General features: G+C 31.2%; 4 protein-coding genes across 4 annotated transcripts; 2 read left to right on the top strand and 2 right to left on the bottom strand.

Moving 5' to 3' along the window:
- Positions 1–2: 2 nt before the first annotated feature.
- On the top strand, positions 3–1,379 carry RfC4 (replication factor C subunit RfC4). The gene is made up of 3 exons (XM_070649804.1): positions 3–244; positions 303–373; positions 433–1,379. The coding sequence occupies exons 1-3, from the start codon at positions 106–108 to the stop codon at positions 1,261–1,263; spliced, it is 1,041 nt and encodes a 346-aa protein (XP_070505905.1). The 5' UTR covers positions 3–105; the 3' UTR covers positions 1,264–1,379.
- Positions 1,380–1,408: 29 nt separating this feature from the next.
- Ras85D (ras-like protein 1) lies at positions 1,409–5,449 on the top strand. Its single transcript, XM_070649805.1, has 7 exons — positions 1,409–1,570; positions 1,645–1,681; positions 2,142–2,189; positions 2,793–2,863; positions 2,934–3,003; positions 3,068–3,183; positions 3,243–5,449. The coding sequence occupies exons 1-7, from the start codon at positions 1,517–1,519 to the stop codon at positions 3,420–3,422; spliced, it is 576 nt and encodes a 191-aa protein (XP_070505906.1). The 5' UTR covers positions 1,409–1,516; the 3' UTR covers positions 3,423–5,449.
- On the bottom strand, positions 5,227–6,955 carry LOC139097850 (uncharacterized). Its single transcript, XM_070649802.1, has 2 exons — positions 6,825–6,955; positions 5,227–6,763 (listed from the first exon to the last, which is right to left on the bottom strand). The coding sequence occupies exons 1-2, from the start codon at positions 6,901–6,903 to the stop codon at positions 5,445–5,447; spliced, it is 1,398 nt and encodes a 465-aa protein (XP_070505903.1). The 5' UTR covers positions 6,904–6,955; the 3' UTR covers positions 5,227–5,444.
- A 55-nt stretch (positions 6,956–7,010) lies between these two features.
- DppIII (dipeptidyl peptidase 3) lies at positions 7,011–9,539 on the bottom strand. Its single transcript, XM_070649872.1, has 3 exons — positions 9,286–9,539; positions 9,068–9,217; positions 7,011–8,998 (listed from the first exon to the last, which is right to left on the bottom strand). Exons 1-3 carry the CDS (start codon positions 9,490–9,492, stop codon positions 7,115–7,117), a joined length of 2,241 nt encoding a protein of 746 aa, XP_070505973.1. The 5' UTR covers positions 9,493–9,539; the 3' UTR covers positions 7,011–7,114.
- Positions 9,540–22,422: the final 12,883 nt, after the last annotated feature.

Here is a 22,422-nt window from a genome sequence, read left to right as displayed (position 1 = left end):
ATTCATTCCAACCATGAATCTACAAATTTTGGCGCAAAAAATTCTCCAAAAATTGTGTAAATCAACAAAGTCTAATATTAATTAAATTTAACTAAACTAACAATCATGCCAGTTGAAATGGAAGGAGTTATCAATGAAGGAGCATCAACTTCATCAGCAACAGCTGAAAATAAGGCCAAAGCGAAGAAAAAAAGCATTCCATGGATCGAGAAATACAGACCTCAAGTTTTTGAAGAAATTATGGGTAAAATTAATGTTAATTAACTTTTAAAAGTATGATAACAACTAAATTATGATCACAGGAAATGAGGAAGTAGTCTCAAGACTAGGTGTTTTTGCAACTCAAGGAAATACACCAAATATTATTATTGCTGTAAGTTAAAAATTTCATAAACAATTGCTGTAACTTATAAATTTAATTCCCGCATATAGGGACCACCCGGCGTTGGAAAGACAACAACAATATTGTGTCTTGCTAGAATTCTTCTTGGTGAAAGTTTCCGTAATGCTGTGTTAGAATTAAATGCATCAAATGAAAGAGGAATTGATGTTGTCCGAAATAAAATTAAGATGTTTGCACAACAGAAAGTAACACTTCCAAAAGGACGTCATAAGATAGTAATCTTAGATGAGGCAGATAGTATGACTGAAGGAGCACAACAAGCATTACGTCGAACAATGGAAATTTACAGTGGAACTACTCGATTTGCTTTAGCATGTAACAACAGTGAGAAGATAATTGAACCAATTCAGTCACGATGTGCTATGATTAGATTCTCAAAATTATCTGATGCTCAAGTATTGGCAAAATGTATTTTCGTTTGCCAAAAAGAGAATCTCGACTATACAGAAGACGGTCTTGAAGCTATTGTATTTACATCACAAGGTGACATGAGACAGGCATTGAACAATCTTCAGTCTACAGCCAATGGATTTGGTAAAATCACAAGTGAGAATGTCTTCAAAGTTTGCGATGAACCACATCCATTACTCGTCCAAAATATGCTTGAACACTGCATTCTTGGTGATGTCCATAAAGCATACAAAATCATGAAAAAGCTGTGGGTCTTGGGATATTCAGCAGAAGACATAATTGCAAATATCTTTCGAGTTTGTAAAAAAATGGACATGGACGAGAAATTAAAATTGAGCTTCATTCGAGAGATAGGCGAGTGTCACATGAAGATCATCGATGGCATAAATTCATTACTACAAATGTCAGCACTGCTTGCACGATTATGTGAATGTACCTATAGTAAATAAGTTATAATTTATATTCAAATAAACTTTTTCAAGATACATATTAAGCCAAACAGTAAATGTTGTGTCCAAAAATAACGTATACGCAAATTTCAAATACACAGATTACATTCAGTGACTGTCTACATCCATCCAAAAATCACTAGACTGAATTTCAATAGAAGAAAAAAAAGTTTCAGAGCATCAGAAAAGAAAAAAAGAATTAAGGACTACCGAAAAAAAGTTAATTAAATAAATTCTGATAATATTAGCTGCTATGACCGAATATAAATTAGTTGTTGTTGGTGCTGGTGGTGTTGGAAAGTCAGCGGTAATGTCAAGAACATCAAATTTATACTGAAAATTCACTTATTTTAAACATTTTGTTCTTTCATTTTTCATTAGCTAACAATTCAACTGATTCAAAATCACTTTGTAGACGGTATGTGTTGCATATTATCTATTATAATCTACCAAATGTATTGTTTTATAAGATAAAGTGTAATTAAAAGTGGATTTTTGTGACGTAAATTGACTTTATTGGAACTTTTAAGGAGAAAAATTAAACAACAAGACTGGCCATTTAGAATATAAAGAGTTTCAAAAAAAAAGAGAATCTTATGTGTATAATAATCTATATATGTGTAGTATGCATTACACTAGTTAGTTGCAAATCAAGTTTATGTTTTTATTTATTTTGCAACAACTGTTCATTATCGTGTTAAATATTTTTAAGAGACATGATAAAAAATTCTGTGAGGAACTGATTAGGAATTGGATAAAGAGAATATATCCATGAAAAAAGATATTTTCAAATTAATTAAGGACTTTAAATAATTAATCTGAATTTTTGAACAGCCTACTGTGATTTATTTTAATTAATTCTTTTTTCTTAATTTTAGAATATGACCCAACTATTGAGGATTCTTATCGAAAACAAGTCGTTATAGGTGAGTTAATTTTATTTGTCAGTGACCCAGTGACAGACGTGATTTGTGCGAAAATTATGATAATAATAATAATAATTACATGCAATTCGCCCCGAAAAGATTCCAAATTTATGATTCATTCATGATAATTTATTGTGCAAAAGAATAATGAAAAAAAAACTGGGCGTTTCAAAATTGCTCATCTTTCTTTCGTCTTAATTGACGCTTTATGGTACAGAAAGATGATAAACATGAATCATCATTTAAATTAAATGCATTAAAATCAATTGAATTGATTTCTACATACGCTTAGTTACTAATTCTGGAGGTCAATTGCATTAAAACCTTACAAATTCATTTGAAAAATAATTTGTAAGGTTCTGAATTTATATGGTTCTAGAAAATTTTAAAATAATTTGTGAGGTTTTTAAAAACATTTTAAACATAAAAAATAACGATCAGCGCACAAGATTTTCGCACAACAAAAAAAATGCTCATTAATTCCGCCCACTGATCACTTCGTTTCTTTTATTATTATTATTACTATTTATGAATGAATGAATAATTTGAATCATAATAATTTATGCATTGTGTTTATTTTTTTCTTTCTTTCTTCATTACTAGATGGCGAAACATGTTTATTGGATATTTTAGATACGGCTGGTCAAGAAGAATACAGTGCCATGCGTGATCAGGTTTGCATAAAAGACAATAAATATCATTTTTAGACAGTTTTAATAATAATTTCCTTTAATTTAATGACAGTATATGCGCACCGGTGAAGGATTTCTGCTCGTATTTGCTGTAAATAGTGCCAAAAGTTTTGAAGATATTGGTAATATATGATCAATTAGATTGAAATCTGTCTTGTATGCTAATTAAATTTATTCTAAATTCAGGGACATATCGCGAACAAATAAAACGTGTTAAGGATGCAGAAGAAGTGCCAATGGTACTAGTAGGCAACAAATGTGATTTACAGGCATGGGCAGTTGATATGAACCAAGCGAGAGATGTAAGACTATTTATATATTCATATTTAACTTGTTTACTTATTTATTGTATGTTTTATAGGTAGCAAAGCAGTACGGAGTTCCATTTGTTGAAACATCTGCGAAAACAAGAATGGGAGTTGATGATGCATTCTATACCCTCGTTAGAGAAATTCGCAAAGATAAGGAGCGAGGGAAAAAGAGCAAAAACAAGAGAATCGGTGGCGGTACGAATCGTAGATTCCGTTGTGAACTGCTTTAAGAGATTGCATTTTATTTGTCGTAAGCTGTACATGAACGACACATCAAGGCCGTGTACACATCCTTTTATTATTATTCATCACCATTCAATAGTCTACCATTTCTTTTTTTACCTTGCTCACTTTAAACAAATTTTTGCTGCTGCTTTTAATAATTTTTTTTTATTTCCAACGAACGATATCAAAAATACGGAGTGATAATTGCTACATATAATTTTATATATCTATTTGGGGTATTCATTTATGATGTCTATTGTTTATTTTTCAATATCAACACGTTATGTCGTAGACATCATTACTGAATGACTCCATAAAAAATTCAAATTCTTTTTAAGAATAATTTTTTCTGACAAATTGGAAAAGCCTTACCAGTGAGACATCCACAAAGTTTGTGTCATATAAGACTTATTCAATAAAAAATTTCATTATTATGATTATAGTTTTTCCATAAGATGAAAGAAGCATGAAAACTTTGTAAAATGCTTTGCAATATATTATGTGGGGCCGTTCACAAATGATGGATACTGTAACAGCTTGATGCCACTGAGAAGTACCTCTATTGAGTCTTGGATGTTGAATGTTGATCACGATATCGAGCATATAAAGGTGTAATGCAATTAAAGAGGAAGTGATCTTAGTTTCTCAATGAACATCATTTATGAACGACCCTTTATATGATTTTAGTAATTTTTTATTAAAGAAGAGAAATGAAAATGAAAAAATTATATTAGTTAATAAGTTATATTCTACTATCATTTTCTGAGATGCGAAAATGTGGAATGATAAGGATCGGATCTAAATCCGTATTCCTTTACTTGTTTGCGTAGGACAATGCCATTAATGTGAAAGTGCGATTTTTTTTAATTATTTTGAGCGATGATATTCAATTCATGTTTTTTCGTCTATTCACTCATATATGATTGCGTCGTCAAAGAGAAATTGAGATATACCTAAATGTATAGTTTTAAAATTTTTTTTAATTAAAAAAATATATATTTTTTTCAAAATGAATTAACCATCCTGATTATAGATAATCTTTTTTCAATCTGACGATAAAAACAGGGATTAAAATGATTGATGGTTTTTGTGATATCACCTTAATTCCTTTATCCGAAAAAATGCGTTATTTTTAAGATTTTATTTGAAATTTTATGTTACGTCTTACGTAAATGTATTACGTTTACGTATCAAAGTTACGGTTACGTCAAAAGATTACGTATACGCACTTTAAGTTTGACGTATACGTAACGTTGACGTAACTGATCCTACGTTTTACGTAAACGTATTACGGTTGACGTAGCTTATGATACGTCTTACGTAAATGTGTACGTAGACGTACTACGTATCAAAGTTACGGTTACGTCAAAAGATTACGTATACTAATCACTTTAAGTGTGACGTATACGTAACGTTGACGTAGTTGATGACAAAATTTGACATAAATCCTGATCATAACGCAATTATAAAATTTTAATAATGTTCAAAAAAATCAAGTGTAACCATTTTCATCCCTGTAAAGCACAAAAAAATATCCAGGATGAAAAATAATGAAACATACGAAATGTATTAGTTTTTATTATAGCTTTTCTATTATTGCTTATATTGATGAAAGAGAGAAAAAATGAAATATAATAAATTACTACATAATAAGTTAATGCCGAGGATGTTCATGCTACGAATTAATCATAATTGATAACACATGAGCATCTTTGGCATTCAATGAAGAAAAAAACAAAAAAAATGTTTAATGCAAGAATTTTAATTTAAGTAAACATTTTATTAATGAAAAAAAAAAAATCATTGTCATTTAAATAAGAAGATCATGAGCTAAAGAACTTTTGACTGATCGGTGGACAATTGAGTGATTCAGACGGAACCACTGAATCATTTGAGGACATCGATCGTCGCCTTTAATTTCCTTTTTAATATAAAAAAAAATAATATTTGGAAGATCAAAGGAAAAATTTAAAGTTTGTAAATTAATTAAGATGAAAAAAATAAAAAAAAAAATCGCTTGATAAAAATTAAATACTGTCTCTCTTAATGCTTAAAACCTTAGGATGAATTAGCACGGGTGATGATGATGTGTTCTTACTAATTAATTTATCTAATTTGTCATTAATACTTTTAACATCAGCTTCATATTTTTTTAAAAATCTTTGGAACCAAATTGGAGGTTGATCGTTGTTTACTTTCATTAGTGATATTTGACTGGATCCTGAAATGTTATTGCTGTCCATTGTCATCAATTTCTTTGGGACAATTTCTCTTGGAACTCCTCTTATTGTGTTATCTGAGAATCTGCGGCTATCAAATGATGAAAAGTCAGGCAATTGTGGGATCTCGAATGTACTCTCGAAAACTTCTTGTTCTGGAGACAGCGGTAACTCATTTTTATCTTCTGGATGGTTATTTTTTGTTATAATACTTTCATTTGGAGAGTTGTGTGATATTTCTGCAGATGTATCGTGGTAAATAGCTTTAGATCGTCTCATTGTAATATCAGATAATTCACATTCATCCAAAGCCTCAATTTCGTACTCATCATTTGCATATATGTCTGAATATCTCTGACTTGAATGCACAATGCCTGGTTTCTTCTTCTTCAATGGTTCCAAATCATCCAGTAACTTTCTTTTCATCATTGGAGCTTGTGAATTGTGTAATAAAATTGATCTTTGATTTAAAATTGTAGAACTATTAATATGTCTGTTAAATGGTGTATTTGGATCAATTCTCATCCTTTCCTTATGAATATATATTGCTTCTGATGGTATTTCAGCCAATTTAATCCTTACTTTCTCGTTTTCTGACTGGGAATTATGACTTTTCGATTCTATTGCACTTTTTGTTAATTGACTACTTTGAGAATTTGAATAATGCACGGAACTGACATGGCCTGAGAAATTTTCACGATCCTCGTATGGAATAATTGTTAAGGATGTTTTATCCATGTCCTCATCATTTAATAATTGCACAACATAGGACGTAACATCAGCTTCGTTTATAATACTTTCGTTAATTGATTCATGTGAATTTCTCGTGACTGATTTATTATGATAATGAGTTGAATTATGGAGTTGTTTTGTCGCATAATCTGTGAATAAATCACACATTTTTGTATAAAAAGGAAATATCTTCTGTTTTTGGATATCCGTTTTGTTTGGGTCAAAAAAAAGAAGTTTAAATTTTTTCTTTAATCCAGTAAACTTGTTTGAGACTCGCATTACAGTCAATAGATCCTGTGATTGGTCCTTAATTGTCTTCTTTAATTCAGAAACTATCCATTTCCAGGCAGGTAATTGTGTTCTTGATGGATCCAAGAATATATCTATTTTTCTAGCTGTAAATAATATTTTTATTTAATTTAATTAACAATAAAGGAACTTCAAATGTAATTTTACCATATAAATCAAGTAAGAGATCAATTGATTCCTGCTTCCACGGAAATCGTTTATAGCTTTTTGGATTGTATATTTCCATTTTTAAAAATAATAATTTAAAATTTTATCAAAGTCTATGCTTGCTATGCTGCTTGATGTTCTAACTGAAAAACACCGAAACATTTATATTTGAATTTAAAAAGTTCGTTATAGATTTTTATAGCTTTAAACTTTATTATGTGTAATTTATTACGAATATATCTTTTAGATTAGAAAAATTAAAGCGAAATTGGCCATAAACTAGTATCAATTTACATAAAATGATGCTTATCAGCTTCATAAATGTTCTCTAAAATGCTGCGAATTTCCGATGAGTCATTATAACGTTCACTCCATGACTGAATATATCCATCGAAATTGGCATCATATGTCTTCAATTGGACCTTATTATCTGCATCAATTTCAGTATTTGCTTGCACAAGAATTAATCTTGGCTTTTTGTTCAACAATACAATTTCACGCCATTTTGCGAATGGATGTGGACCGTCCTCATCAACTTTGGAATATTTCTCGTACATAGCATGAGCACTTTCATAATCACCTGTTGATTTGTAGACTTGGAGTTTTAATAAGAAGTTTGCAATTGCATCACGACCAACAGTCTCAATTTTATCACGATGAAGAGTAATTGATAAGTCTTTGCCAGGGACTGTCTCCTTAATTTCAAAAATTCCAGCTTCAAGCATAACTTTCATAATGACAAAACGAGCTTGAGAATGTGCCTGACCCCATTGTTTTGTGGTAGGATTCCACATTTCTGTAGCAAGTCCGCCACCGTTATATAAAAGTAATAACCAGTTGACATAAATGATATTATCTTGTTCAGCCTTATCAGTATGTCCAAAGACGTTAAGGATTTCTCTGTTTAATGACAAATATAAGCCAACAGCTTCAGCACGACATTCTTCATAACTTGATCCCATTGCTTTGAATTTTGAGTCATAAGTTTCTCCTGGTTCGTACCATGAAGTTATTGGTCCATTTGTTAATGGATTGATGACTGTATCCTTATCAAAATTAAATGAGCCATTTTCCTCAATTCTGAATAATTTTCCTGATCCATGTCCAAGCAATTCATGTAGTCCAACTTGAACTTCAAATGATGTAGCTTTGTATTGCTTCATTAAAGCTTGATCTTCTTCAGTCAAAAATGGAATTGGATCAGTTTTGTTTACTGATGCTAAGACATTGCCAAGTGAGACATTTTTGAAGCCTTCTGATTGACGGATTTCATCATAATTAGGGATGTTAATGCCAGCTGGCACGCCACTTCCTGCAAATGTTAAAACATCAAGGGATGTAAAGTCAGGCTTCAAATAGCTATCTTTCTCGTATGCTTTTGGCCAGGGTAGTAACTTGATGTATTCAACAGCTTGATTTACCAATGTTTGGAATTTAAGTGACATTTCCTTATTGACACATGCTACAAATCCTTCAAATTCACCACGAGCACCAACTGGATCTCTATATGTCTCAATAAATCCAATATAAGTTTCAACAACTGGACCGATGTCTTTAATCCAGTAACGTGATCCTTCTTTATGAGCATCTAAACTTCCTTGTTCGAATGACTTGACATATTCATCAATCATGTTCTTTTGATTTGGGTTGGCAGAAAAGTTGTTAGCAAGTTTCAATTCATTTGCAACTTTAGCAAGGAGAGCTGAGTAATCACCTCTGGTGATTTTAAAGAATGATCCATTCCATTCTTCTTCTGGAAGTGTCAGACCGTCCTTATCTCCAGTTTCTGATGATGCCAAACGAACTTCATAATGAGCTTTTCCACTTTCATCGACAGTCTTGAATGTACGGCAGATATATGCTTCAAATTTCTTTGTCTTCATCCATTCGCCAACTAAATCGGCATCTTCCTTTGTACAATTACTTGAAAAATATGTAGTAATTCCGTGACCTTTTAACCCAAGAGATTTGTTATCATCAGTAAGTGAGAATAATGGTTCCTTAACTTTATTCCATAATTCCTCTACTTTTGATGGATCCTTTTGGAAGAATTGTGATTTCTTGACAATTAATTCCATCTTAGAAACATCAATTCCTGGGAGAATTTTACTATCCCCAAAACCTTTGTAGTTTCCTGCGTTAGACAAAAAGCCACAGCAATAAACCAAAAAAGACTGTAATGATAATGATAATAATACAATTTAGTGACTGATAAGAAAATTGTGCGTTAATTAGTGACTTACAGTGAACTCTTCTTCTGATACATTTTCCTTACAAGCTGTTCTCAAAGATTCAACAGATTCGGTTGTGAACATTCCATTGAAAAGTGAGAAAATTAAAGGTGCTTCAGGTGACGATTGAATTAAGGCAACAAGACCACCATACCAACTAGCCTGTAAATAAAAAACCATCAATCAAACTTCCAATTTTTGATGATGAAATCAATTTCTTTAATACTTACTTTGGAAAAATAATGAGCATAACTTTTCTCAGTTTCTGTCAACTTTTGGAATGCTTGCATGCATTCCAAGTTTACAATAGGTTGGGAATTAGGTAAAATGAAGTGTTTGCGCTCACTATCAGACATTTTTACAGAGAAATTTCTTAATAAACCTTTTCTGATCAAATGTAAACTTTTGAATGTATTGCTGGTAAATTGCCGAATCATTGAAATGAATATTTTTGAGACCAGTATGATGTTAGCCTTAAACTACTCATAACCGGTGAATTTTTGAAAATATCTTGATATGTTATTTAAAACGAACTTCATGTTAGTAACTGAACTGAAATGAGATGAAATCAAAGATAAATAGATCGCTGAATAGACGTATAAAAGTTTGAAAATATTTTGACCGTTACAGTTTTTTGCGCAATTCAAAACATTCAAATTGAAAAGTACATTAAATGCTACATTTAAATTTGTATGACTTCATTTTTTAATTTTAAATATGTAGGTAGTTTAATTAAAGTTACTTCCTAACCGATTATTCTATTAATGAGATCCGAGTTCATTTGTATGAAAAGGGGGCTTCAACTATGTACGATAAATATTATTCAAATCTCAAATGAACGTTACAACACTTCATTTAGAATTTGAAACTGCTTAAAATTGTAATTTAGTCGATAAGCCAGGTGTATTTAAATAAATATGCAATCCATGCAGAAATCAGCCCAGACACCTTCATAGCAACACATACACACAGCTTTAAAATGTAAATAAATTCTAAATAAAATATTTTTCTACTCGAGATCAACGAGATATGTAGCGAAACATGCAATGAATAAAATATATTGAATGACAGAAAATCGTGTAAGAAAACCACATTTTACATTCACACGAAAAAAATCGTTCATTCTTAAAATGTTGCAAAAATTTTCTGACAATCAATTTGAAATAATTTTTCGTTCCTTATCTCGATATCTACATGTTTTGCATTACAATGCTTAGATTACAGCAGTAACTTGTGCTTATATAGAGGTAAGTTCGATAAATGGAAGAGTAAGTGAAAAGAGGAAAACTGTTTTCTCTCTTATCGCTCATACCCCTATCCCTATTTTACTGTGAATATATACAATATATAAATAAAAACAACATAAAATATCTCATGGTGTAGTGAAAGGCAATTTCAATTTATAAACGATACAAACGATATAAATTATTGCACATAAGTCAATTTAAATAATTTATTTTATATCAATTCGATTGAAATCGGGGTTAGAGTGTAGAAAAAGAGACCGTAATAGATATTTATGTGCGTATAGTTTAAATGCGAGTAATTTTTGATTAAATCAATTTTATGATTATGAAGGAGAAAGAGAAAAGATTATTGAAAAAACATAACATGAAACTATTTAAGTGATCTAGTTGCTGTGATAAAATACTTGTATTACGACTGATGCTGTGCACAGCATTAAATAGAAAAGTACTAAGAAACTTTGTAAAGACAGTCGCTTAGTTTGATGAATTTTGAGTGTTTTAATTTGCATTCTAGGTTATCAGAAGATTTGAATAATAATGAAGCACATTAATTCTTGTAATGCAATTAGGATAACCACATCATATACTAACCTAATCTTGACAGTGAAGTCCGTCGGTCTAGCAATCCGCTTTCATATAATTCAATCTATGAGATTGAATGAGAGACGCGGACTGAAGCGAAAAATGACGATCAAGGTAACGTTATTGCACTTGGTATTGGAAATTAGCAGACTAAAGCCAACAGATCAGGCTGAAGCCAGAATCACAATTAGTTGTCTAGCGACACACCAGTGTCATGGGGCAGTCGTTGAATGCCATGAAAATTGTCACATGACTGTTATGTATGTTGTCTTGAGGCTGCCACATATGTTGTCTTGTGGCTGCCACATATGTGGTCTTGTAATGCCAATAAAGTACCTACAGTCATGTAGTGGTCTTGTGGCAGCCACATTGTTGCCATATATGTTGACTTGTGACTGTGACATGACATTCGTCTCCAATCCCTTTGCCACGTTCATGACACGGCAGTCATATGACTGCCACAAAACTGCCATTGCTCGATGTACCACTTGGAGTTACATTGTAACTATTTGATATCAAGATAGACAAATGCTAAAAACGAGCATGCATATATAAAATTATTCAATAAACATAATTGAGAATTCTTAATTATTTGAGCATGCTACTTGTCTGGCTCGCTAATATAACAGCAATTAAGCCCATGCACAAATAAAAAAGTTGAGTCACAGTGAATTAAAACTATTTCAAAATTCAACCATAAACTTATCTGGAAGTATTTAAAATTATAAATTCAAAATGCCAATAAAGTACCTACAGTCATGTAGTGTGTATATGAATGTGTACATTATGTTCTTATAGGAAATATTTGCATTACACATTAATAGCTATTTGCCGTTGGCTGTGACTATGAAATATTTTAAATGCTTCACACGCTTTACACATAGTTTGATTTTACCTCCAATGTCGCATTCGGTGTTAAAAAGCTTTTTTCTTCGTTTCCCTTCAGTGATTTAGTCTCTCCTCCCAATTTTTCGTGTGAAATTAATTCCCCAAGTAATTTTCTTCCATTTCTTCAAACTTTATTTTTTTTACTCATACATGATTCGTACTTAGTCATTGTATACATTGTATACTTTTAATTCTACAAATCATAAAAATTTAATTTCATTGTGTGCAACATGAACATTTTGTTAATTCTACTGTTTGCATTACCTATGCTAAAAGAAACGTAGGTAGGCAGAGCGACACGATTGCCTCTTATTATTTTTAGTTAAATAAATCACTACATATGTTTGGTCGTTCGGTTGACTGGCCTTTTGCAAACAAAAACATTGGTTTGTGAGTGTTTTACAGTGTTTTTCAATGTTTTTTCAATGTTTGCTGAACAAAATTTGAATTCGTCTACTGGATCTTGTTTTTTGGGTTGTGAACTGATCTGGACTTAACTGGATCTTGTTTTTTAGACGCATTAATCAATTACTGATCGCTAGGACTAAAATGCGCTAAAATCACTTGATAGGAACGAGAACTTTTTTAATTTTTCCTCCTTTTTAATCTTAAATTGTCACATAACTGAAATACATAATGTCAAAGGTAATAAAATGGTAAGAATGCAGCATGTAGCAGCTACAATAAAGTGAAGTATCATGTTTGTTTGAAGGTCCTTTAATACCATCCCGAAAAATAAAATCGTCTATCATATTTATTTATTTAATTCTCAAGGATTATTTTGAAAAATCACAAAAGAGCAATGACATAAAAGGGAGAATTTGAAGATGCAACTTGAATTTCTCAATTTATTTCATGTAACCATCTGTGTCAGTCTCTTCAGCACGTCATTCACTCTTTATTTTTTTTTTTGTTCTTTCTTATTTCAATTTTATTTCATTTTCTACAATATAATAATACACATCTATCTACTTAGCCTCGCATAACAAGAGGGGAAATTCAAATCGGATGTAATGCTTTAAAGGAAATTTATATAATATATAAAAAAGAGGATTTGATTAGAGGATTGCATTGTGTTGCTACATTGTCGGTCTCTTAGAAAAAAATAATATTGCAAATAAACAGGATCAAATTGCGAGTTAGAGTGAGGAATTTTAAGTCTGTTTGTTAAATTAAGGAAGCAAAGTCGAGGATTTTTATTGTTTGTAACTTAAGCGCATTTTTGATGCGATCCGATCAGATTTTATATGGTTGATCAAGTTTTATGGAATAACAGATACATTGTGATGAGTAAGCTTGTAAATGGGATACGGTAAGTGATTGCTGTAACTACCTACCGGTTTAATCTTTCAGTTGAAATTGTCAACAAACCATGAAGTTCATAAGATCATTCACTGGAGCTACCATTTTTGTCGCTATAATCACGTAAACTATTCTCCATAAAATTGCAATGATTACTCGACTACTACTGGAAGTAAAGGTCTTTTGTATTGTCAGATTCTTACGATGCTTTGTTGTTGGGAAGGAATTTCTGATTTATTGTTTGTTAAATTGCTGTAAATTTGTCTATTGAATTTATGATGCTTTACATTTGATCTTTGCCAGATGGATTTAATTGGTAGACTTGGACTTTTGATTCTGTATGTTGCTGACTAATCAAAATAATTCAAATTTATGTTGGGAATAATACTTACTTATTTACTTCGTTGACTATTCAGATCAATTGTGATCCATGGACTCTTTTGGTTGTAATCTGAAGCTGGTTATCATTGCCCAATCACCAAAACCAATTATAAACAACAAAGACTTCAACTATCCATCTGCATCTATCTAGAATCTTTCAAAAATTTATCATCCAAATCTTCAATCTTCCGTCCTTAAATCTCTGTCTTTATGTCATGTGAGACTGATATTAATGCCCTAACTCATTAGTATAATTAAGCCAAAATGAATGCATGAATGCATATTGTTTGCAAAAATGCTCAAGAAGAAGAAGCATGTTTAAATTGAAAGAATAAATCATCTGTCAGTTGTTTCGATGGAATTAACAAACAAATAGAGGAGCAGAACACATGAAAGGAATAAGAAGTTGGGAAGAGATTTTCTTAAATTGATATAATTACTGGATGTTTGTGTTTATATATATTTTAAACCATGAAATTTTATAATCATTATTATGTATAATGGATGCAATTATCACATTTGTTTTTTAGTATCATCACATGTGTCTCATATATGCGTCATCGCCTTTTCATCACATAACATTTAAAAATCGTCTCTCTTATGAAATCATCTGTGATTTCTGATTCTTCTCAAGTGCTTCATATATGTCGATGGCAATTGCTTCAGTCTTCATATTAATTTTATTTAATGACTCAGAACTGAACACATGATACTCCAATGTCATTTATTTTAAAATGATATAACTTTTTATTATACTAAATTTTTTGTTCTCATATACTCGAATTACTCAATGAATTGAACAATTTCCCAAATACGGCGCTAAATGAAGAATCAATTGATATTGCTGAGTTCTTTGATATTTCGTAAACATTCTTTTTACACAATTGATTTAATTGACTTCATTTGATCTCAAATATGTTGCGCAAAGGCAAAGAACAGCATCATCTGGGGGATGGATGTGGAAAAAAATTAAACTTCATTTCAAACAATTTTAACAAATTAAATAAATTGAAAGTTTTTTTGTGTTTATCTATGTTTGGGAAGTTGAATTTATCCCTATGTTATGACTTTATAGTCATGCATATTGTTTGTATTCGACGATATTTATTGTCAATATTTGTTTTGTCTCGAACTGCTTCTACTCTAATCAATAAACAAACAAATAAATTCTCAAAATATAACTAATGTCACACGGACTTACTTACTCACTAAGTTGTTATTGAACATTATCAATTATGAACGTGAGCCATATGTCCCAATAATACTTACACTAAACTTTTTTTATTCGTATATTTTCTATTGACATCAATGACTCCGTAAAATATGATCTAACGATATTAGGCAGTCATCCATAAAAACTGACGTCAAGTCTCTCTATTTTTCCATTCACTTCTCTTCCTTCTTTTGGCCACAACAATCAAACAATGAACCTATGAGTGATGAACCCAATTATTGTCAGTATATTCATATTCTTTATGCTTTTTTATGCTCATAAATAAATGCATGCCGCATTTTTTGCGGACGTCCATGCATATTAAGGTGATTTATAATGCATATTTCCCCCTTCTAATATTCTCAGTATTCTGCGTTTGATTCCTTTATGTAGACATAATGCATTTGTAAATACACACACGGTGAATTTTTATAACTAGAAGCTTGTGTGCAATCGTCGTTGGTTATAATTGCTGGATATTGAAGAAGGGATACAAAATATGTAGTTTAAACCCTGCAGTTGAAAAATTAGTTAGTTACAAAAAAATGAAGCTCAATTAAGAGTGCAAAAAAATGTTGCAACTGGTGAACGAATTAAAAATTTTCATCCCTTCTTCATTTTTTATTATTTTTCTTTGTTGCTGCGTGTGGCATATCGTTAGAGATTTATGGTCTGAAATGTATTTTTAATTTATTGGAATTACTTTTTTTTTAGCATTTCCCGCATATTTTTCCTTTTTTAAAAAAATAATTCACACTACGTGATGTTCAGTGAAGTGTTAAGCAAGCAATAATAAAGATTATTCCCACTGTTCCTTTCTCTGATTACAACACTTCTATTACATCCTTGATACAAGGAGAAAATAATATATATTTTATGTTCTCATCCTCATACAGCTATTTCACCATCGCCCAGCATTTTTAGCGGATTTTTTGAAAAATAGGAAGCATTGACAATAAAACACTTTGTTCGGTCGGCTGACGTTGAAATCTCGTTAACCAGACATTGTAGAGAGCCCTGATCAGTTTTATTGAGTTATTGGCGCATCACATAGTCTTAAATCTTGTAATCATTCCTAAATTCGATAATTAATGATTTTAATTTCATTCATATTTCATTTGTAAACATACCTGAAGTTGGCTGTGAATGAAAAATTTTACTTAAAAATTTGAATTTAGAATAACCGTTACAAATAATTTCATTTTTAAAACCTTTTTGAATATTTGAATAGCAAAAAACCAATTTCAGATTACGATCGCAGTACAAAAATACGCTTTAGTCCCTCAATCAATAACAGGAGGACTTCCAACATATTTTTTTCCTCTCTAGTAATTTTATGAAAGAAATAAAAACATTTTTATTGAAGAAAGAAAATCTTGAAAATGAATGAATTACAGTTTTTAGCATATTTTGCTGGATAAACACTTCTTATTATTCGCTTCGAATTATGAGGAATTTGAAGAATTACTTATTCAAATCGTCTGAGACCCATCTGATTCAACTTGAATTAAAATAGATGACTGCTTTCTTCGAAATTTAATCTTAATAATTTCTCATTTTAAAAAATTCAATTTTGAATGAAATTTATCAATTCAAGGAGTTGGTAGTGGGGTGAGGAATGTTCAATTGCACACCTGGGACCATGCATTGCAATTGTGGGAACGGAACATTTCTTGTAGCTTCTGTTACTACTTTAATTCTTCTGTTTGTTGCTTTATAAGATTAATCCTTCAGAGGTGCTGCTAGGGTAGGGTTTCAAGGGGAGGAATTGCTTGATAAAATCTAAAAATGTCTAATCCAGCCATTACTTTAAGCAATTGAATATAAATTATTAAAAAGTCCCTATAAAAGCCATAAAGCATCAACAAAATTCACATTGAGACACATGAAAGTAGCAAGATTTCATGACGGGCAGATGCCCTTTCAACGAAGCACCCATAAATTTCTGCACAAAAACTGATGTCGTCATTAATTATTCATCACATCGCTTCAAGGATGTTGCGGGAGTATTTTCCACATCAGAGAATCCACATTTAATTTACTCCTTGGGGGCTTTCGTTTCTCACTTCCTTGTACGAGAAATTTACCACGGTTGAAGAATAGAAAAAGAAGATGTGTGAAAATGCTGTGTCTTGTGGTTATGCTTTATAAGGAAGACGAAAGTGGAGAGTGAGAGAGACGGAAATTTGTATCGCGCCTAAAATTAATCATTTTTCATGACTGTTTGCACTTTTTATTCATATTTATATGTGTTCTTTGTGTACAAATTACTTATGGATATGAAATATATTTTTTGGATGTGGATTATAATAAAAGCATTCCATTTGGGAGCAATGAGAGAGTTTTGGTGAAAATGTTTTTAAAGAAATGACACTTAAATCATGAATATATCACGAAACACGTAAATCATGCCACAATAAAGTTTCATTTCTCCAGCCTCATCTTCATTCCATCGTCTCTTTCTCATCTTGTACATATTTTATGTGCTTATTATTGAATTGACTTTCATTGATTGTAAAGAAAGTGCTTGACTGTTTTTTTTCTTCTTTATAATGATTTCTTTTGATATGAAGCAGTTTATAGAATAGAAAGAAAAGCGAGAGAAAGAAAAATGATGAAAAGGGTCAAACATGCAAAACAATAGAAACTCGTTGATCACGACTTTAATTCGCATTTGTGAAAGGTCAATGAGTTCTCGAGTTGTCTTTTCACTTTTTATAATATTTCTCATCTCACTGGATGATGATGACGACAAAGATGATTATGATGTTGCCATAAAGTGGTTCAGTATAGTATCGGCTTATGGAAATTGTTTTCAATGAAAATAGAAACATAAATTATCATAAGGAGAGAAAGTTCTCTACCAGAAAAATTCTGTTCATGTTTTCATGAACTTTTTCCTATTGATTTATTTAGCGAATAAAATATTTTTTTGTAAGCGATGACTCGATTGTGCTGTGTTCTCTCTTTTTCATGTCGACATTCTTGCTATGCTTTGATATTTTGAGCGCATTTTATGGAATGTTAACTTAAATTGTTCGGTTGTCTGTTTGGTTTATTTATTAGAACTACCACAGAGACTGTATTGACTCAATTTATGCTGTATTCAGATGTTGTGAATTTGGCACCTCCGAGATCAAAGAATTTTTAGTAGGTCTTGTATTTTCTGGAGTAAATTGATGATTTTGACATGATTTAATGCTTATTCTTTGAATTATTTTGATTATTGATGTTATAACGTTCATTTGAGATTTGAATAATTTTTGCATTTAGTTGAAAACCCCTTTTTGATATAAAATCTTCAGTGTGTTTTTGAACTCTGATAAATAAACATCTCATTTATTAATAAATCAACATAAAACAAGTTACCATAGCTGTGGATTATATCCAGACTAATCAGGTTACTCAGGAAGTTCCATTCTGTTTTAAAAATTCGTCTTATTAAGGTAAATGACAAAAGACTCAATTTCATACAATTCTTATTAAAAATTTCCAATTGACTGAACTGCACCGAAGGAATTTCACACTTCATAAGCCGATGAATTCTCAAGACTAAATTTTATCCTAATTAGTTGAGAAAACATTCCATTATTACTCAAATAATTTCGTCTGTAAACTTCTCTATCACTTATTTAAATTCAATTACAGTATGCAAGTTTATTGCCTATAGAATGGAAGTTTATTACCTTTAACAGAGTCTAATATAGCAGCTACATCCTCCCGCTGAGAACTTTCATTATTTGTATTGGAAGCGAGTAAATAATAATTGTGAGTTTTATTCATGCACTGGTATCCACCTTCTTCCGTCTATTCCGCATTTAAAAATATGAACCTTTCACAGAGGTATGCATAACAACAGACAAAAAAAGAAAAACTTGATGAATCACCATAATTTATTGGGTTCTTGCTCTTTAGCAGCTTAAATTCTTCTATTCAGTAGAAAGTCGTGTGAACCTCATTGCTAATTAAACGGTTCTTTTTTTTTTGTACTCAACCTTCAGCTCAATTGCTCATAATTTTCACAATTACCAGAACCAGTTTTTATGGTCATTTAATTAACGTTTTTATTTTTTTCAATTAAAAGAAAATTTTCATTATTTTATAGCGACTATCATGAAATTAATCCCAACCGCTCATCAACAACATTAATGTTGTTGTTATTAGTGTTTTATGAGCAATAAATTGATTCAAGCATGTTGTGACAAAATGTGACAGTTAAAAGATTTTTTTTTCTTCCTCTTATTCTCGTTACTCGAGAGCGATGGGGAAAGAAAACTTTTTCAATTTCGAATCAAATTGGACATAAATATATTTTTCTTCCATATCTTCTTATTTTTTTTTCAAAAAAATTGAAAAAAAAAGACTGAGAATCTGTTCGAATAGATCAGTGGTGGATAACCTTTGTTCCGCAGCAAACTAGTGTGATTTCAAATTATTTTGTAAATGCCATGAACCGTATGCCACCCAAGTGGACTAAAATATGCTAGAACAAGACATCAGCTGGACAGTAACTTGCCTTCAACTAGTGAAAACATATTTTTTTCTACTTGGGTCATTTTCGGTTTTGGTCGACTTTGGCTTATCACCAAAGTATATGTTGCCCTAATAGGCAAGGAGCAAGATCGCAATTTACTCTAATCTTGGGGGTACCCTCTTTGTCTGCTAGGGTAACTTTATTTGTACATGTTGGCTTCGTAAACACTTTACCATTCTTAATCTGATTGTGGAGCTGCAACCCTTCAGAAGAGATAGTTTGGATAGTTTTTTACTCTCTATTTTAATTAATTTATCCTGGGACATAGATTGGATGCAAGCTGTTTATTTAGTGGTGTTAGGGAATACCATATAGAAGAAAGCTGTTGACATGGACAGTATTGCATTTATTACTGGAAATTGGCATGCGAAAGCTAGCAATAGGGCCATTTTTAGACGGAAGCTGAAGAAGAACATGGATCACAATTGATCTTTATGGTCAGCGCAGCAAGTGAGTAAGTAGAGGATACCAAAAGAAGATATACTCTTGACAATTGATCACCTTCAGAAACAGAGTTCAGCTTTCCCAATCCCTCAATATGTGCCTTGGTACAAAAAAGGTTGTCCACCACTGGAACAGATAGATCTTTTCTGTTAAGTTGAAATCCTTATTTTTCATTTTTACATCGAAAAAATTTAATAAAGAAAACTTTTTTATTCTAAAGAAAAAGAAAGTTTCTCTTTTGGAGCTGAAGCAGCTGAAGTTTTTTGGTGCACAAACAAATATTTCATAATAAGATTCCATACTCGCTGCTTTAATATTTGTCTGATTTCTCATATATATACATATGAAACATACATAAATTTGATATAACGAAGAAAATAAAGTAACATTAAAGTATTGAATCACAGAAATGTCTCATTTTGAATTATATGCCTTATTTTTACATGTGAAAATCCTACGACGACGACGACAACGACAAACAGAAATGCATGAAGATCAAGAATTATGAGCGGGAGAATGTCTGTGGAAGGAGAAGCATTTCAAAGGAATTTAATAAGCGAAAAAGGAGAAGTAAGAATAAAATATGAAGAAACTTGAATTTGTGCTTGTTAAGGTCATTATTGAATATTTATTTTGATCTCACGAGACAAGCATTTAAAATCCGTTTTATGATATATACATACATATCTGGGATGTAAGATATGACATGAAGCAGAATTTATGAAACAACCGGGGAAAAAAAATAATAATAAATGAAAGAATTGTTCTGAAAGTGACGCCGATGTTCACAGACATTTCTAAAGCTTATTTTCATCATATGATGTATGTTCCTCTTCTTCCTGTTATTGCTATTAGTATTATTTTGTGTTATGTGTGCTTGGGTTTCATCAAACAACTATTTTTTATCAGAGTCGAAAACATTTTTAAAATTGTTAAAGTTTATAATATTTTTTGTGTTTTTGTTGCTGTTCGCTCAACTGTTTCCATGCTCAACTAGAGGTTCTGATGGTAAATTAATTGCTTTTCCTCAAAATTGTTGCAACTTGTTTGGGAATCTTCAAGTTTTAGCGCACTTTTGAAACTTGTTCGACTGGCGTGAAAATTGTTCAACAACTAGACATCGTAGAGTGCTGTACTTTGCTTTAGGAGCTCAGCTGCATTGATTTAAATCAATGCATGAATATTATAATTAACAATTTTTCATGTCGGTAAAAAAATGTTTTTTCATTGTTTTGCAATGTTTTTCAATGTTTTCTGAACCAATTTCGAATTGATTCGTTAAAAGATTTAAATTATAAAAATCCGTTAAATGATGAAATTTATTAATTTATTGAATGATAACTCCACTGGATCTTGTTTTTCATATCGAGGATGTGACCTAGACTTTACTGGATCTTGTTTTTTTAGATCCGGAAAGTGTATTGTATCTTACTGGATCTTGGTTTTGGTCAGGATTGTGAATTGAACCTTACTGGATCATGATTTTGGTCAGGAGTGAATGAATCTTAATGGATCTTGATAAGTGATTCGATAAGAATGAAGACTTTCGTAAAAGTCGTAATTTACAGTTGACTCCAGAGTGCTTAAGAATCACGAATTTTCAATGAGCTACTAATGCATTTTTATAATTACAACTTTATCAGTTAATTCTAAACATTCAAGCTTTGTTAGTCGAATAGTTGAACTATAAATTTATTCACTTACAGCACAAAGCAACAAAAAACCTTTCTCTCTAAAAGAGAATTTAATCAAACATTCCAAAATTCCTCACATTGTTACTGTCCAGAATAAATTTTCCACCTAAATGTACTTCCGACTAGGGCCACTATTATGTCTAATGTACACTAAAACATATAGAAAGGAATTTCATGAAGCTTATGTGTGTTTTTGTCTTGCTTCTATGATGTGGAACAATAGCCAATTTTAATGAAAATTTATTATAAAGGGCAGCCACTTCGTTTCATAACAAAAGGCATTAAGGCAAGTGAAGAAGTAATTAAAAATGGTAATAAGTTTAATTTTTTAACCGCATTTACTTTCCATATTTTATAACTATAATTGGTAGAATAAAATTGTATGTCATTTAAATAAAAATGTCTTTTACAATTTACCTTTTAAGTGTCCACTACTCATAATCATGCTTTATTGTTATTATACACTTTTTATTATTCTATCATTTTTCTTACATCGTTGTTGTCTCTTTTTTTTTGAATGAAAAAGGAAAAAAAAGACATAAAAGAAGCTCATTTCTAAAATGTTCTTCGTATCTTCTTCTTTTCTTTTTGTCACAATGATTCTTTCACATTCAAAATACAAATCTCTTCTAGAATTAAAATGTGTTCAATTTTAGGAGTTGATGTCATGAGCGCATTTAATTTCTTGGGGTATTCCTAACAAGTAAGGAGATCGTTTTTAGGTACCGTAGTGGTATTACTGCATAATGAAAGTAATTATTTGCCTGTTAGGGATTCAATTAAGTTCTTTAGTGCAGAGATGGGCAACCTTTTTGGTGTCACGACTCACCTCGCTCCTAAAAGGTCTTTTCGCAGCACATCTAATAAAACTGAACATATTAAGTTCAATATTGAGGGACATATTCAAAGATGTGGGGGTTGGGGTTGGGCTTGGCGGATCATTACTTCTGAGATTTTCCGTGGCACAGTTTGCAAGTTGCTCAACATTGCTTCAGTTCTTTATAAGTCACAAGGAGTTTAGATTCCATTAAAGCATTGCATTAGGTTCTTATGGGAGGTCAGGGATCATAATTGATCTGTAC

The sequence above is a fragment of the Chironomus tepperi genome, unplaced genomic scaffold (assembly GCF_022539635.2).
Source record: "Chironomus tepperi strain 1889 unplaced genomic scaffold, CSIRO-AGI_Ctep_v1 contig_441, whole genome shotgun sequence".
In the NCBI taxonomy this organism is placed as follows: Eukaryota; Metazoa; Arthropoda; class Insecta; order Diptera; family Chironomidae; genus Chironomus; species Chironomus tepperi.
The sequence above is the reverse complement of the archived record's forward strand: the minus strand, read 5'-3'. Positions and strand labels throughout refer to the sequence as shown.

What these genes read in the sequence shown, in the direction of transcription:
- DppIII (XM_070649872.1), bottom strand. Translation starts at nt 9,492, where the DNA reads ATGATTCGGCAATTTACCAGCAATACATTCAAAAGTTTACATTTGATC. An exon ending in ATGCTCATTATTTTTCCAAA is followed by an intron (nt 9,218 to 9,285) that starts GTAAGTATTAAA and finishes TTTTATTTACAG; the next exon opens with GCTAGTTGGTATGGTGGTCT. An exon ending in TATCAGAAGAAGAGTTCACT is followed by an intron (nt 8,999 to 9,067) that starts GTAAGTCACTAA and finishes TTATCATTACAG; the next exon opens with TCTTTTTTGGTTTATTGCTG.
- RfC4 (XM_070649804.1), top strand. Translation starts at nt 106, where the DNA reads ATGCCAGTTGAAATGGAAGGAGTTATCAATGAAGGAGCATCAACTTCA. An exon ending in AGTTTTTGAAGAAATTATGG is followed by an intron (nt 245 to 302) that starts GTAAAATTAATG and finishes TTATGATCACAG; the next exon opens with GAAATGAGGAAGTAGTCTCA. An exon ending in CACCAAATATTATTATTGCT is followed by an intron (nt 374 to 432) that starts GTAAGTTAAAAA and finishes TCCCGCATATAG; the next exon opens with GGACCACCCGGCGTTGGAAA.
- LOC139097850 (XM_070649802.1), bottom strand. Translation starts at nt 6,903, where the DNA reads ATGGAAATATACAATCCAAAAAGCTATAAACGATTTCCGTGGAAGCAG. An exon ending in TCTCTTACTTGATTTATATG is followed by an intron (nt 6,764 to 6,824) that starts GTAAAATTACAT and finishes TATTATTTACAG; the next exon opens with CTAGAAAAATAGATATATTC.
- Ras85D (XM_070649805.1), top strand. Translation starts at nt 1,517, where the DNA reads ATGACCGAATATAAATTAGTTGTTGTTGGTGCTGGTGGTGTTGGAAAG. An exon ending in ACAGTGCCATGCGTGATCAG is followed by an intron (nt 2,864 to 2,933) that starts GTTTGCATAAAA and finishes ATTTAATGACAG; the next exon opens with TATATGCGCACCGGTGAAGG. An exon ending in CAAAAGTTTTGAAGATATTG is followed by an intron (nt 3,004 to 3,067) that starts GTAATATATGAT and finishes TTCTAAATTCAG; the next exon opens with GGACATATCGCGAACAAATA.